Source organism: Lonchura striata, chromosome 1, assembly GCF_046129695.1.
Source record: "Lonchura striata isolate bLonStr1 chromosome 1, bLonStr1.mat, whole genome shotgun sequence".
Classification (NCBI taxonomy): Eukaryota; Metazoa; Chordata; class Aves; order Passeriformes; family Estrildidae; genus Lonchura; species Lonchura striata.
Window position 1 is genome coordinate 99,784,690 of NC_134603.1, and position 17,081 is coordinate 99,801,770.

Below are 17,081 nucleotides of genomic sequence, written 5' to 3' on the forward strand. Positions count from 1 at the left end.
AGGCTGGATTGGCTGCTTGTCACAAAAAGATAGGAGATAAGCAAAAAAGGTCTAATGAATTTCAGAGGGGAGAAAAAAAGGCCTAGATGCTTTTTTTAGCTAAGCTATTTTAAGGTGGAATATTTATTCCATCATGCTTTATCCGTTTGTTTTTCTCAAGAAAATCTGCAGTCCTACTTGTCTGCTTTGCAGTGAAGTCTCTTTTAAAGCTTGTCATAACCTCAATAACATAGCAGTTTTCCTAAAACTTGTCTATATATTTTATTGCAGTAGAAATTGTTTGGTGACATCAGATACCACTGTGGTAAATACCAATTTGTGTGAATGATGCTTATTCCCAGACAAATGTCATCTTTAAAGTTTCACAGAAAGTAACAGAGGGTCTTAAAATACATGGAGAAAGTAGTTCTATTACAAATATTTCCAGTAAGAAAACTCTTGAAACAAATGAAACAATAGATCCAGTGTAACAGAGACTTTTGTCAGAACTGCTTACCATCTATAAAACTTAGCTTAATTCATGGACTTTTTTGGATATTTTGCAGCTCTGAAAAAGTCAGACCCACCTTTCTTGAGGTGGGTAACTGGAAAGTGTTTCTAACAGACAGTCATGCTTCATCTAAGAAATAGATGCCATGAATGGTATGTTTAACTTTATACTCTTCTCTGAAGAACACTTCTTCTCTTTTTCTGCGCCTTTGTTGTTCTCAAGTGTTTGTATCTTCTATTCCTTTTTCCTCACCTTCTTGGTGCTTTCCTCATCTTCTCACTTGTTCTTTCCCTTCCCAATGCTTGCCTTCCTCTGTGGGAACTCAAAATGTCTCTCAGACATTTTTAGAGGTTCCAGGCCGTGGTCAGACGCAGTCTGGACCCCAGCAGGCAGCTGGATTTAGCTGTGATTTCGAGTTTGAACCATGGAATGAATTACCAACTTTGAAGGGGGAACAAGCAGTCACAAAGTGCTAGATAGTATAGAATATGCAGTCACAAAGTAGAGGGAAAAATTTTTTGGTAGTGTACAGGGGGGTTGTAGTGCATGTACAGGGGGGTTTTTACTTTGTACATGGGGGTCAGAAGTTCTAAGATGGAGGAAAGTGGGCTGAACCCATCCTTCTTCTTTCTTCTTCCTTACCTCCATGTTCTTGGTGATGTTGGCACTCACAGATTGGTTTAGAATAGAAAAACACTTGGTAACGTAGGTAATAGGTATTGGGGAATAATTGTAAACATGTTATACGTAATATATCTTATAAAAGACAGCAGCAGCCCTGGGCGGGGGGAGAGGAGAAGAAGACACCAGACAGTCAGGGTGTGTGTGTTCCTCTCTGCCTGGGCCGCTGACCAAAGGGCCGCAGCCCGGGAACTTAATCTGTTAGATAACTAGCAATAAAACATCATGAGACCGAACAAGAAGAGGCTGCGGAGCTTTTCTTTGGGAACACGGGTTGGAGGAGAAGCTTTACCACCACACGAGAACCCAAACCAAACCCGGGGTTCTTACATTCCTCTTATTTATTCAGCATTCATCTAACAAAGACAAATCCCAATAAACAAACAAAGAAGAAACTAAAGGACAGAGCGGTTTAAATTGCATAACATATTATTCTACAGAGCTTAAGTGAGGAATAAGAAGAAAGATACTAGAAGAAATCACATTCCATATAAGGGGTAACATATTTTTGCATGTATGCTTTCATCCACAGAATATGTATTTGGACTTGCATCTCTGGAATTTTAACTTGGCATGTCTTTTCTCATTGACCAAATAGGTCTGTAAAATCAGTGTTTACTTTCAGCAAATACATTGCTACAAAATACTGAGATATAGGCACAAAGAGAGCTTCCCCTTTGTAAATCAACAGGAAAACCAAATTTAGACTTTAGTTAAAAAATATTAGAAAGGGATTAAACGACTATCAATACTCCTCTGATGCTGAGAATACCATAAATTCTTCCTCACAAAGGGTTACAAGGCTGTGCTGGAATCCCAATGTGGCACATGAAACTCATGAAAAGAGAATGCCATAAAGAAATTGTGACAGTAAAGCAAATGTTATTGATCACTCTGTGCTTTTCCATTCTGCTCTTTCATATATATTCTTGTACACTGACCTTTCAGATATAAAGGCAATCTAGACCATTTTTTCCAAAATATGGGCAATGCCTTTACAAGTGCTATGTTCCTCTAAGCAAATGCTTAATAAATGCAAGTCTCATCAGTTATTAAAAGTGGTATTTTATGTCAATCTCAGTTTTTATAAAGACATGTAATCAAAGTATATTTAGAAAATATCTTAGGCAATTTCATTTGAGATTTATGTATATATATTCCATTTTAAAATATGTGAATTTCATAAAAAGACACTACACACTTTTCTCAAAATTGGTGAAAGTGAATGTGGGTGAAATCAAGAGCAAGAAAACTTATTCCAACTATTTTTTTTTCACTATAGGATGTTTGCTAAAGCATATTTTTCTTTAGTGTAAACATTTCACTCAGATGACAATGCTATAAAATTATTAGCATGTATTATCTAGTTCTGGGTTACACTTATTAGAAAACAAACAAACAAAAGAGACCTCAGAGCAAGCATCATCTTTAAGAAAAAAGAATAAAAGAATTTATGCAGCTTCACTGTCTCAAAAAGTGCTAAAGTATAGTATAATGTTATGGCTCCCTCTTTTGGATAGCAGATATCTAGTATGCAATAATAAAAAAAAACATCACATCCTTACCACCAAAAAAATCTCCACAGGGTACTATCTTTCCCCAGGATTTGAAATTATTAATGAAATCAATAAAAACGTGCTTTTTTAAGTTAATTGCAAAATGAAAATATAGGTGTCAATTTATAAAATAGGCATGCATTTCCTAGATAGCACTGTAGTTAGAATATTTTTGAAATATGTTAAACATGAGTCTATCAAGTACCTATAAAAACTGGAACATGAAACTTTGATGGATTGCTCCTTATTTTAGCAGTGTTGCTAATACAAAATAGAGAACAGTAAGGAGATGATTGTTGAAAGCACTTAATTGAACTTAGCTTCTGAAAAAGTGACCAGAAAGGAACAAATTTTATTCTTACACTATTATTACTTCATTTGTAACTGTGAGTGAAAAATGAAATTAATGGTCATTTGGGTTCTTCTTTTGGAATTTCCAATTTAAATGCAACCTAGTTAAAAATCCACAGATTTATATGCTTTTGTTTTGGCAAATTTTTGAAGAATTGAAGAATTGAAGAAGAAAAAGAAATGTAACATGTTTAGAGTTTAAAAAAAATCCTGTAAAATAAAATGTTTTTCTTAAGTGTGAAGGGCAAGGAAAGAGTAAAACTGTTGAAATGCATCAGTCAATATAAAATAGTGACTCCTGACAGACGTTAAACTTCTACGGTTTAAGATCTTTTAATAATGTAAGATTAGCAATTGATGTTGACTTTATAAATATAGTTGTATTTAATTATGAATTTGGATTTTGTTTTCCCTAGTATTGGAAGCATACCACTGTTCTCCTACAGTAATATCTAGTCATACTTCCATAATTCCAGGTTCAATTGTCTCATGTATCCCTGTTGCTGTGAGACAAATGGAAATATTTTTTTTTTAATGCCTTTGCAAAATTCAGGAGTACTATTCAATTACTTCAGAAGCATCAGCTATAAGGCAGAGTTTTTGCACTCAAAACCCCTTCCTATTGCTTTCTTATTGCCTTTATAAAAAACATTGATGTTAGCTGGGCACATATAAATGAATAGATTCCCAAATTTTGTTTAGCACTTTCTATTACTTAAAATAGCCATTCCTTAACATTCATTAAGATGCTGAGCCATACAATTATAAAATTAGCTGGATTTATATCAATTAACTTAAAATAATTTTGTCATGATGCTCAATTTGGTTATACCATTGCAATGTGTTTTCTTTTCTCAGCACCAGAACGGCAATAGGACAATTGCATTTGATGTACTGGGTCATTATTATTCATTCTATTGATTAGTAACAGTTACTATAAAATGTTCATTTTATAATCAACACTGCAGTAATGAGATTTAGATGAAGGTATATCCTTCCCATTAAAAACTGCCTGTGGATAGTGCATGCAATGGCAATGTTTCAGAGTTAGGAAAAAAAGGCAATTTAGCAAGCGTTATTGAATACAGAAATTAGGCTGTTTCACCAAGTGATGCTGCATACTCCCAGCCATACCACTAAAATAAGATAGCAAAATTTGGCTGTAATAAAGATCGCAGAATCCAAAAGATAAGAAGAGGAAATAAATTCACTTGTATAAGGCATAAGTTTGTTTCACTTGCAATATCTATTCCTATTTAAATCAAGAAAATATTAAAAGATTAAAAACCAGTCCCTGATACATGCTTATGAATAGATTAACTATGCACCTTTTTTTTTCCTGTTATATGCTTGAGTTAATTTGTTTTCTATGAAGTCACATATTTATGACTTGCCTTAGCTGTATGAAGCCCAAAAAAAGATATGTCTCCTCATATATCTTTTTCCCTTGATTTTTTAGGAATGCAAGAAGGAAGTGAAACAATCAGAGACATTTGAGTTTATGCAAAAAAGTTTTAAAGCCAAATGTCCTTTACCATTTTAGGCAAAGCTAGACCAAAAGTACTAGACCAGAAACCATAAAACAAATGCTTTGCTATATCAATATTTAAAAATCATATTTCTTCTTTTTCTTTACTCTGAAATTGGAATCTTATCTATGGTTTCATGCAGCTATAATTTTTTTTTACTGTCTTTTAACCAAAAGGACAAGGAAAATATAGGAGGCTATTTTGAAATGCTGTCTGAATAGCACTCTGTGTGTTTTGAATTAATCCAAATAAATCACATGAAAACCTAAATGTTCTGGAAATTCATGCTGAGATATAGATTATTAAACTCTCAATTCTGGTTCAGGAATTACTAAAGAAAATATGTCACATGCCATTTTACAGCTGACTTGTATTTTAAGGGAAATAAGCCAGTTATTTCCTTCTCTGGTAGCTATAAACAAAGGAACAAAGTAGCAAAACAGATCCCAAAATAGTTGGTATAAGCAATAACCACTACATTGTCATCAGAGCACAATTAAATTATTAAAGACATATGCAGATGACATATTTTTTCTACCTTTAGATGCAGCTCCAGGTGGGTCTGAAGTATTTTGAAATTTCTGCCATGGGAGCAACAAATAAATATGTTTAGAGGCATATGAAGTCTTCACTAAAGTACAAATTTGAGGAGGGCAAATTCAGGAAATACCACAGGAGATCTCAAAACCTCATGGGAAAACTATAATCAAATTTTCATTATGAATTTGAGCATTAAAACCAAACTCTGAGCTACTGCTCATTGTTCTTGGTGAGCTTCTCTGCAGGACTTTCAAATACCAGAGGGCCACATACAAGCTATTTGCCCTTGGGAGAGAATATAAGTATAAACTCTTTGGGAGCAAATGGCAGAACATGCCTCCACTAAAAAAGCATGTGTACCTAATATAATATACCTAATATCCAGAGCTATGTATCAGTGTGATACCCTTTCTGCCATTTTATCAGGGAATGGGGAAACAATTTAACAAACTGATATGATTAAAAACTTCTTTGAGAAGTTCTATGAAACACTTTACCATCAGTGCTGTGCTTGTGTCTACCCAGTATTCTGAGGTTCATTTGTCACAGTTTTCAGGAAAAAAAGAAAATTAGTTATAAACCCTAAAGGAATAAATGCTACATCAGGTTGTTTATTTGTTTATTTATTTATTTGACCACAGCCTCAGCAGAAGATTTCATTTCAGTACAGTGGATTTCAAGTTGGCAGCCACTTCACATATACTACCAGCAATCCTAAAAATTGTTGAAACTGATGAAATATTCATTATTTTCTCTAACTTTTTACTTGAATTTCCTTGTTACTTGAGTCTTTCAAGGTATCAAAAACAATACTAAGTTTTAAAAATCTGTTCCTGAAACTTGTTCTGGGTAGAACTGAAACTACATCTGCACCCCAAATGAGTGAAACTGTTAACAATACTTATAAAGAACACGATAGTTAGACACATAGGGTACTGCGGAAAGATCAGTGTAGCTCTTCAATAGGAAAGTCCTGCCTCACAGACCTATTCAAGCTCTCCAAGGCGTCATCAAGCATATGAGTATCTTTGATCTCTTTGATATGATAGAGTTCTTCTTCCAGAAGGCTTTTGACAGGATAACCCACCAAATGATTTTAAGCACCCATGAGCTAGAAGTGAAGGTCCCTGCATATATCAGTAATTGATTATATAACAGTCATTTTAATTAAAGTTATTTAAATTCAATTAATAAATAATTAAAAAAATTAAATAATCCATTTGATTGATTAAATGACAGAAACCAGCAGGGAGAAGTAAATAATGAGTTTTGACATTCAAGTGTCTATTTCAGTGTTACACAAGGATCTTTACTAAAGCCAGTACTGCACATACCCATAAAGAAACTGAATGCAGATTTGAATATCAAGGTGAAAAATGTTGCAAGTGACATTCAACATATGCTGGGATAAAGTTAATTTTCTTCACAGTGGCTAGTATGGAGCTGTGTTTTGGATTTGTGGTGGAAACAGTGTTGGCAATGCGGAAACATTTTGATTACTGCTGAACAGGGCTTACACAGGGTTAAGGCCTTTTCTGCTCTTCACAGCACCCCACCAGTGACCAACAGGCTGGAGGTGCACGAGAAGCTGGGAGGAGTCACAGCCAGAACAGTTGACCTCAACTGACCCAAGGATTATTCCAGATCATATGGCATCATGCTCAGGATACAAACCTGGGCAGAGAAAAAGAAAAAAAAAAAAAAGGATTTTCAGCATAAAGTAGTTTGTCTTCCCAAGTTGTCTTCCCAACCATTTAATGTGGTGAGATGGAGATGACTCTCCTGGCGATGGCTGAACACCTGCCTGCCCATGGGAAGCAGTGAATGAAATCCTTATTTTTCTTTGTTTTTGTAGGTAGCTTTTGTTTTACCTAGCAAATTGTGCTTATCTCAACCCATGGGTTTTCTCACTTTTGCCCTTCTGGATCTCTCCCGTTTTACCATATGGTGAGTGAGTGGCTGTGTGAGGCTTAGCTTCCAACTGGGGATAAGCCACCATGATACAGCATAATAACGCCAAGGCGGTATGCAAAGGAATCTTATGACTGTGGTTATACTAACATACTTCAACTCTGAAACTTTGTAAAGTACTTTGTCCATAACTTTTCAATGCAATTACAGACTATAACATTATTTGAGCTTGTGCTGTCTCCCAGCAAACTCCCATCATGAAATCACATAGATGGTATGGACATGGTAGACCTGGCTTGGCCTGAGGCAGGGGAGAGAAGAAGGAAGTTTAGCCTTAGGAATTTGAGCCTTGCTATGCAACCAATCTCTACCTTACAATGGTCTAATAGCTACAGAGTTTGACATACCTACATTTGAAATCTATGCAATACAGTGAGTGGACACCCAAATGATACATAATCATACAAATTCTTATGAAAATACATGAAATCAAGCACAAGGTAAAACCCAGACTATACATTTAAAATAATAAATTCTTACTACTGCCTTTGGGGTATAACACCATAATGTGACAAGAGATAATACAAGAAAACTTTAGCTCAGGGCTGTGCGGTCAATAACAAAGCAAGCTATGCCATATATCATGATGAAATTAAGTAGAGAAGGCAATTAAGCTGCTGTTTATAAATGCATGAAGCAAAAAATTATGATTGCTGATCTCAAGAGGCATACCAAAAACAAAAAACAAAAATAGAAGTGATTCAGAGAAGGGGTACAGGTGCAATCAAAAGTCTGGCACAGCTTCTATACAAGCAATGATTAAGCAGGCAGTCCCAGAGTTTTCCATCTTGGAAAAACGACAGCTGAGGGAGAAATTGATTTAAGTCTGTACATTCATCAGCGGCAAAGAGAGTGGAGAGGGAATAGCAGTTTTCCGTGACTTCCAATGGCTGTACTCATCGTCTAATGAAGATGTCACTCACAATGTTCAAAAACAAACAAAAAAGTGTTTGTTTTTTTCACAGGATTGGTAAATATGAGTTTCCTTGCAGAATACTGTTTCTCTGAGACAATTATATGCTTTCAAGGAAAACTTTGAGAAAGTCATGGCAAAGAGAATATATGGGGGACTACTACCTATATTTGGAGAATAAGAAAACATACAGAAGAAAAATTATTATATGCTTCTCCACACTTAGGTGTTATCATGAGTGTCGGCTTGTTGAAGATATCCTTATTTGTACTGTCAGGTTACTAACAAAATAATAACTACTTTATTACATTTATTTTGAATTTATTCATGTTTCATGTTTTTTTTTTTTTTTAATTAAAATGTCATCTGAGTGAAAGATTATTTTTTTTTTTTTTAGGGGAATGTTTTTAATTTTTAAGAAGAGATTCAGACCTAAAAATAAGAAAAAAAGGGAAAGTGATCAAAATGTATATTTTCTGAGATTTATTTTATTTTTGCAAGTGAGAGAATTACTATTTTTAGGTATTTGTAGGAACTATAGGATAAACCTCAGCTTTCAGACTACCTGAGATAAACCAATAGCAAAAAAGTACATTAAGGTTATGCATTACTTCTGTGTACAAATTCCTATGCTTGCAGGAGTCCTGCTCAGCTTTGAGAATGAGACTTTAGATTTTGTGATCTCATTGGAGACAGCAGAAGGACATAAAGGAGATTGAGCTCTAATAAATGACAGCATTCCACAGCTGCTCAATTCCCCAAGGAAGGAAACAGCAACAATGGGCTACAATTGCATTCTGAATTTGCTAACCACCTTTAATTGGTCAGCAACTCAATTTTTCCAGTCCAGAGAAATGAATTCATAGTCTCTTGCAGGCGGCAATTAAGTCCTTCTCTATAGGAACAAGATTTCTTATGACTCAGATGTACATGAGCAAACAACAACAACAAAAAAATAATGTCAGAGATTGAAGTTTTTAAAAAGACTTTGAGATGCTAGCTTGAAGATATCTTTATTCTGAGAAATTCTGGCTTGTAACAACCTCTTGGGCCATTATACAAGCTCAGGAAGCTTAGCAAGCTCTCATTGTGGTACATGCCATGCTCAGGAGATATGCAAGATAGGAGGCACCAGATGTGGAATCTCAGTACGCTTCGTTAGGGGCTTGATGTGTGATCAGAGCAGAGTGATACATAATGAAGCAGCAAGAAAAGGAAATTTAGAGAAAATCTGTAGTCCAGTTATCAGGAGAACTGGTAAATCCTGTCATTAACAGTGCTGCCATAGATTAATCTCATCTGTTTCACGCAGAGAGAATAATGGAATCAATATGTCTGGAAAATAGGGGCCTATACCTCCAAATATGATTTGGGTTTGTATATGACAGATAGAAAGCTATGATGCTTATGAAAAAAAAAACCAAACAAACAAGAAAACAAGAAAACCCTAACCCCTGAAAACCCCAACCCTCAAAAACCCAGCAAAAATAAATGCCTTAATTTTGACACTTGCAGGGTATCAATGTCAAAATACAGACAACCAGGTTATGAGTGACAAAACTTGAAACAACCTTAAAGGGAAGGAAAAGAAAAAAAATTTATTTGATGATAGCATTTATTTTTCCTCCTGTTTCTAAAGGCTATTCTTTAAAACCATGAATGTGATGAATGTGTTGCATTTGTAAATAAGGTGTGGCATAAAAACTTATAATGCAGCTTCATTATATGATAAGAGTGAAATATGTTCCCTGTGCAGAAAAATCAATACTAAAGATCAAAGGAATATCTTCAAATCCTTGCTTTAAGGGTTTACAAGTGCTATATTTCCCTGTTCCCCTCATGGTGATGAAAAGGAGATCCTGTAAAAATGCTCATTATTGGAGAAAAAACTATTTTTTTTTTTCAAATGAGAAAATGCACATTTCACATGTGTAATCCAGTGGCCTGCTGCCTTGGAAGCAGATATTTTAAAAGTCTCTTTTATTTTCATTTAATACCATTGCTAAGAATTGAGAGACCCTTTTACACGGTGAGCTGGGAGTACTGCAGGCTTCATTCACAAGCTGAAGGAAGTATGGCTGGTCAACAAGCAGTCTAGAAACAGTTTTATCGCTCCTCAGAAGATACATGCTCCAGAGAAGGGCAGATGGTATCTGCACTGCCCTGGGAGAGTTGCTTTAAACCACAGCTTTCCCTCTGCACAGTTCTGCCCATGGGGCTTGTCCAAATATGACTCAACATGTTCTCTTGCCAGATTCACTACCTAGGGGATTTGGGTTGCTCATTATGAGTACTATTGAGAGGGTGACTTAGGCCATCATGAGGTGAATTTGGACCTGTATCTCCAATGTAGATACCCAAGAGTCTGGAAAAACTCTAAAATAAATGCTAACTCTCTCTTGTCACAGCAAGAGAAATATTTTTCCTAATGCACCTACAAACTATAGATTCATTTGCCTAAAGACATTAATTCAACAGGTATTCCAATACAAATTGCTATTAGTTCAAATTCCCTATTATTTTTATTAGTATGACTCCTGGAGACATGTAGCTAAGGGAACCTGCAGTAGTGTCCCAGAAATAAAGAATTGCCTTCAGCTGTTTTCTGGCAAAATTTTCAAATGAGCTTCACTGTATGCAGTGCTGAACAGATAAGCAGTTCAATAGGCAAAAAAAGTTCTGAAAATCTATTCTGAAAGGTTTGCAGTGGGACCTGCTGAGTGGGAAAGTGTTTCTTTAGTGTGGCCCATGTTTCTGTGCCTGAATAGGAACTGAGTACTTGTACTGAAATAATGGGTGTCCATCAATTAAAACCTGTCCCTTAAGCTTTGGGGATCCCTCACAACCTACTTCAGCTCTCCTAGAAATAATTTATTGATTACCTCAAATGTAGACCATATGCACATTGGTTGTTTACTTTTAATCTTTTCATCCTTAGCCCACATCCTATCTTTATCCATGAATAGAAAAGAGCGAAGGAAAAAAAAAGGTTTTTGGGCAGAAGAATGCTAAACAAGAATGCTGTTTTTAGAAAGTCATACATCCAGATTCTTATATTCATGTTTGCAGTATGACTTCACTCAGAGAATATTTGAGTGCTGCATCCAGAGGGAAGCATGTGTATGCATCCTGGGATATCTTTAATTAGTTGGGGAAGTGATAAAAGTGAACCTACAGCAGCACAGATCCAGCCTCCTCCTAAATCTTGGTATTATCGGTGGCAGTGTGCTGTTTATAGCACATCCTTTTGTTGCTGCAGCTTCACCATTCTTAGTGTTCAGTCTAGGTAGATTAAAGTTGCATTCAGATATTTTGTTTTCAAAAAAAGGCTGACAAAGCCAATGAGACTATCTCCATGCATGCAGGCTACACAAGATTTATATTTACTATATCCTGTTAAAATACATATTTAGTTTTATAGACTGTTTGGATCATCCTGAACATTAGTTACGTCTTTCTTATTTAGAGATCAGAGTGCAATATGAAGCACTGCTGCTGCAGTTAACTCTGCTATTTTTAGCTATTTTAGCAGTAGATCTTTTAGAACACAAATTTTGCTTCACTGTTAACAAATGAAACAGACTAATGTGGGATGCATTATCAAGTTGCTGAAGGTTAGCTTTTCTTCGTGTCATGCTTAAGAGTGACTGCTCTGCACTAATTAAAAACATTACCATGGCAATTGCTATAGAAACATTTAAATTGGCATCATCAGTAACAAATCCGTGCTATTGATCCCAGCAAGGCTTATTTCACACTACACCTGAAGAATCTAAATAGAATATTTTGCATTCAAAAGGACTTCAAGAGATAAATTTTTTCCAGTTGTTACTGTGCTCAGGAGAATAATGTTTTTTATATAGAGATTATTCATTTACCTGGAGCTGTTGTAGGATTCTGTACCAAAGTCCTTACTGCAAGGAGAGACTGCAATGGTTCTATTCTACCACTGCATATCCCTCAAACTATACAAATGAAAGAATACTTATTACCTCCACTCAGATCCACTGTTTTGCAAAATGGGAAAGAAAAGCAGGTTCTCAAAAATGCTTGGCATCAACATGTTTAATACATGAATGCCCCATCTTAAGAGAAATTTCCAAGATAACTAGAAAGAAAACCATTTTCTATTATTTGACAAGAACAAGAAGTTGATATTTTGCTGATTAAATGATGGGAGCACAAATGAAGTGAAAATAGATTGCATATAGAATATTAATCTGTTGCTTGGAAAAAAATAAGTTATCCTCTAAAGATCTTTGCTCCTCTTAGAAGAAAAGTCAAATTAGATGTTTATCATAACGTTCATCAGACTCACTGATCCAGATTGATAAGTCTTTCTTTACACCTATAAGGTCCAGTTATCACAAAAATAAAAAGCAGGAAAACATGGGCTGTAGCTTCATTTTTTGTGTTTGTTCTTGCTTCATTCTTCTTGACATTAAGGATGCTATATTTCGACTAGGTAGTAAAGTCCTACTTATCAAGAAAATCAGTAGAGGGCAGCGCTACACAGAAAACCACATGTTTAAAGCAATCTCAGTTTAACTTCTACCCTGGCTGGGACATAATATGGGAAAATAGATTCCTTTGAGAAAAAGACCGCCGTGAAAAATTGGTGTTTGCAGAGAGATAATTTCTTCTAGCAGGGTCTGAACATCTGTGCATGATGCACAGAGCTCCTTTAAAATGGAAAAGTGGTCTTACTTTTCCAAACCACACCAGAAATTTTTGTTTCAGTACTAAACCCAATTTATGAGTCTACAGAGCATAATTCCTGACCTGCTTGAACAACTGACTATGAGACAAGATGCATAAGCCAATGACCACCATGAAGTATTTCTCTGAGTACAAATAAAAGAGTGATATAAACCTCTTGTGCATTTAAATTAGTTGGGCAAATAGTGTTTGGACAGAAGGGAATGAGGGCAATTTCAGGAAATTAAAAATGGGCAGTTTTGAAATAGTAGAAATGAAGCAATTGAAATCTTATTTACATTTTAAATTATCACCAAACTGAACATGCAATCATACATATCTAAAAGGCCAAATGAAATTACATTGATGTCACCTACCCTTCTCAGTTTCAAAAAAAAAAAAAAAAAAGTAGTAAAATCAAAGAAGAATAAATCATTTGAGTGTTAGATTTGTCTATGTTTTGAAATAAGGACATTTTGAAGTGAAAATTTTAACACTTTGGCATTTTTTAATCACTTCTTTTTCACAGAAGTCTTTCAAGAGTTACAGGTTTACGAAGAATATATTTAGTATTTCTTAATAGTTTTATAGATTAAACTATGCTTTAAAACTTCACCAAATATGCATGTTAGTTTTGGGAATTTTTGCTTGGTTTATGTTTTGTTATGTCTTACTGCAGAAAAAATGGTAGGGTACAAGAAATAAGAGAAATAAATCAGTCATGACATTAAATGGATTAAAACACAATCATTATCAGAATAGTTACATTACAACACATAATTAATATCAAGTCAAAAGTAATCAAATACAAAATTTGATTAATATGAACATCTGAATATTATAATTCAGAAAGTACACAAGAGGATTCTTGAACTACAGTCCAATTGCAGCTATGAAAGAGCACTATTTGAGGACACAAGCACAAATATCTCCAGAAGAGAAAAGAGACTTATCTTGATAAAAGTCTCTGGACAAAGATGATTGTCTGACTTCTAAATACAGTATTTCCAAAGGTTCCTGTTGCTGCCTACTTTCATTATGCAATATCTTAAGCAGGATCTAATATAGAAAGCATGAAGAATCCCTTCAATTTGTCTCAGATGATGCAGTGGAAAGGACTTGAAGTACAAACAATGATGTCTTATGCTCTACATTAATAAATACCTCTATTCAGTGATAAAACATGCTTTAGTCTAGTATTATACAAGGAATTCAAATCATCAAACTTAAACATGGATGAAAGATTGGCTGACTTTAGTTGTTTTTTTTTTTTCCTTTTGATCTGTATTCAGTAAATTTCAATCACAAGACATGATCATCATGTACTAAACATGTTCTCCAGTTAATATCAAAATTTGCTGGTATTAAATTAACCACAGGAGATGTGCACTTTGCCCCTCTGCCAGCAGCAGTAATATACTGAGCATTACAACAGAGAAAACCAGAACTGAAAGAAGACACACTCATGAATGTATGCTAAGATCTATGTACCTTCATGATTTTATGCAAATTATTTTGCTTAGTGCTTTGATTCCTCAATTAAAATAAAAAGCAAAAGAAAACAACTTTTCCTTCATGATACACATAATCTTCTGCATAAATATGACACCTATTAAGTTGTTTTCTTTTTGTTTTCTAACATGATCTTAGAAAGTGATAAATATTCCAAGCCTTCACTTATTGCTCAGCTAAAACTCTTTTTGAAGTTTCTAAAATGCTTAGACTTTGATCCTCCTTCAGGATTGCTAGTAAAGACACTGAGTCCATACAGAATATCATCATTTAAAGACAATTTCACACAAGGGCACAATTCCAGTAATTTAATCATTAAGGCCTTTAGAGTACAATTCACTAAATGTTTTCCATTAAATAGTCTTGGTTCTCAACTGACTAATAAATTTCACAAAAAGCATCTTATTTCCAAAATGAACTTTTGTACCGAAAAGACTACATTCCCATCTTCTATAAAAATCCCAAACAAATAAACACCAGAGTGAAAATAGCTGTTGGTAATATCGGGTTGCAGAAGAAAGGGCGATAATTTCTTGTGAGTTTTTTCAATTTCAAAATATCTGATTGTTGTGGCCTCACACTACTATCACTGTTAATGGACTAGGGCTCTCAAAGAAAATGTACTTTTGCTTCTGAATTGTTTTCCTATGATTTCTGTAGTATACAATGACAGCTCAGCTAAAGATATCCTAAAGCAAAAAGAGACTTAATGTGAAAAAGTTCATGAAAAACACTAGGAGATAAGGCACTTCAATTGTACTGCCAGATAAAGAGTATGAGATTGATTTTGTTTGAATAAATATTGCTTATAAACTCCCACACAAAACATCAGAATAATTTTCAGTAAAATACTAATTACCGTAAGGTTCTAGATCATGAAAATTCCCATTCATTCAGACACTATTCACGGAAAAATTAAATATATTCCAAATGAAGAATTCTTTTCCAAATACAGAGCTTTGTTAACCCCAGCAGGATTCCTACGAACCCACAGTTGTCTAACCAGTACTTTTTGTTCTTTTTAAAAGCATCTGTGGAAGGCATCAATAATACTTTACAAATTTCATTTTATGACTTCCTTTCTGCAGAAATAGAAGAAGATTCTCTGGACAACTGGGGGCTAGCAAAGGGGAAGAATGGGATGTATTAAGCACAAAGTAACAGAGAATTCAGATTTGCAGATAGTTCTGTACAGATACTAAGGGAAGATTGCATCAGGCTGAGCTGGAAGAGATTAGGTTGGAAGATTTCTTATTTGAAGTCTTTCCTTGTGTCAGGATGCTGCTGGTAGCTAAAGCTTTCAGAGAAAGTATTTTCCTCAGCTTGTGTTTTAAATTAATGTCTATAGACATTGTGAATGAACTAGTATAAGATGAAAAAAGACATTAAAGTACTTGACTTAAAACTCTCTGAGTAATTTTCAGTTATTTGTCATTCCCATGGGTTATTGTTGTGATCGCTAGACTGTTTTCCTGATTCCTTAGGGAAAAGAGTTATTGCAACTTACACAAACACTTTTCTCTGTCCCCTAGGTTTTTCTTACAAAAGGAATATTACATTTGAAAAATTTGTTCTGGTGAATTATTAGAGGAGTGGAGGCTAACAGCGTCTCTGGAAATGATGAGGACTCACTTCTTTCTGACAGTTTTGCTTTGGAGCTCTGTGCTTTATGTGGTTCATATGATGCCATCCCAAAAAAGGACTAACAAGCACTCACACAGTGAAAGGATAACAGGATTGTCAGAGAATGATGGAAAAACATTGCACCGCACCAAGCGTGGTTGGATGTGGAATCAATTTTTCTTGCTGGAGGAGTACACAGGTCCAGACACTCAATATGTGGGCAAGGTAAGCCTTGTGTTTAAAGGACTCTTTAAAGGTAATGCATCTAACAGTCTTGGTACATTCACTTCTTCTCCACAGCTGTTTTGCTTTTTGTACAGCAGTGGTCCCAATTTCTCGTTATGTCAAAGCACACCACAGACTACCTGAGGTTCCATGATTGTTCAAAGGTGTGAAAGAAATGAAGAAATTCAGTGAAAAAGAAAGGAAACTGTTCAGCCTAAAACGTTCCAATTTCTTATTATATATACCCATGCAACTTTTATCACTTTTTCAACTGTTAAACATAAATATTAGATAAGAGAATATAAAAGTTATTATTTCATTCATCTACCTTGTGGCTTTTACCAGAGTACTGGGCTGTATACTTTCTCAAGTGAAATATACAATTCTGTTAACAATAAAATTACTGTCTCTCTATGAGTAAAAGTAGGGGTGTAGTGTTTGAGGGGAAAAAATTTGGGTTTTGTGATTTCTGAAATAAATTGAAAATTTTACTTAATGAATTGAAGGACTTTACAGTCTTTGAGATCTATCTACGTCAGATGTTGTCAACAATGGCACCTCTGAATTCCAGTTGTCTATAATCCTATCTTTTCTGATAACATGACACTCAAAAATTTGTAGATATTTCAAAGGGCTCTCTGCTGTCTCATCATCCACAGATCTGACTTATGGTCTAGTATAACCAAGTTATCTCTATCAAGATCTGGAATATAAGAGATCTAGAATACACCCAGATTTACAATTAAGGAAATGTTTATCTTAATGGCTTAAATTAATAAATGACCAATTCAGTTTCTGTCATTCCTTCACAATGCTGTCACTAGTTCTTTTTGTCAGGTGACTTTTACTTTCAGGTGCCTAGCTACTTAACTAATTTGGACATTTGTAGATAAAAGCTCCAAAATATTTTTGAACATTAGGTAATACCTCTGGTTGTGGAAGACATGATCATCTGGAAAACATGAAAATCATCTCCCTCTATTAAGAAACAA

At 34.8% G+C, this 17,081-nt stretch overlaps 1 protein-coding gene across 3 annotated transcripts in view; it reads left to right on the forward strand.

The window, feature by feature from the left end:
• The window catches only part of CDH9 (cadherin 9), a 95,493-nt gene that overhangs the window by 14,692 nt on the left and 63,720 nt on the right, over window positions 1-17,081 (forward strand). The window contains exon 2 of one of the 3 annotated variants that reach the window (XM_021552327.3): window positions 15,774-16,089. In XM_021552327.3, the coding sequence (XP_021408002.1) occupies window positions 15,859-16,089 (231 nt within the window). In that variant the 5' untranslated portion in view covers window positions 15,774-15,858. Of the gene's footprint in view, window positions 1-15,773; window positions 16,090-17,081 lie in introns of those variants that run through there. The other 2 variants (XM_021552328.3, XM_077786137.1) reach the window with 2 other exon arrangements.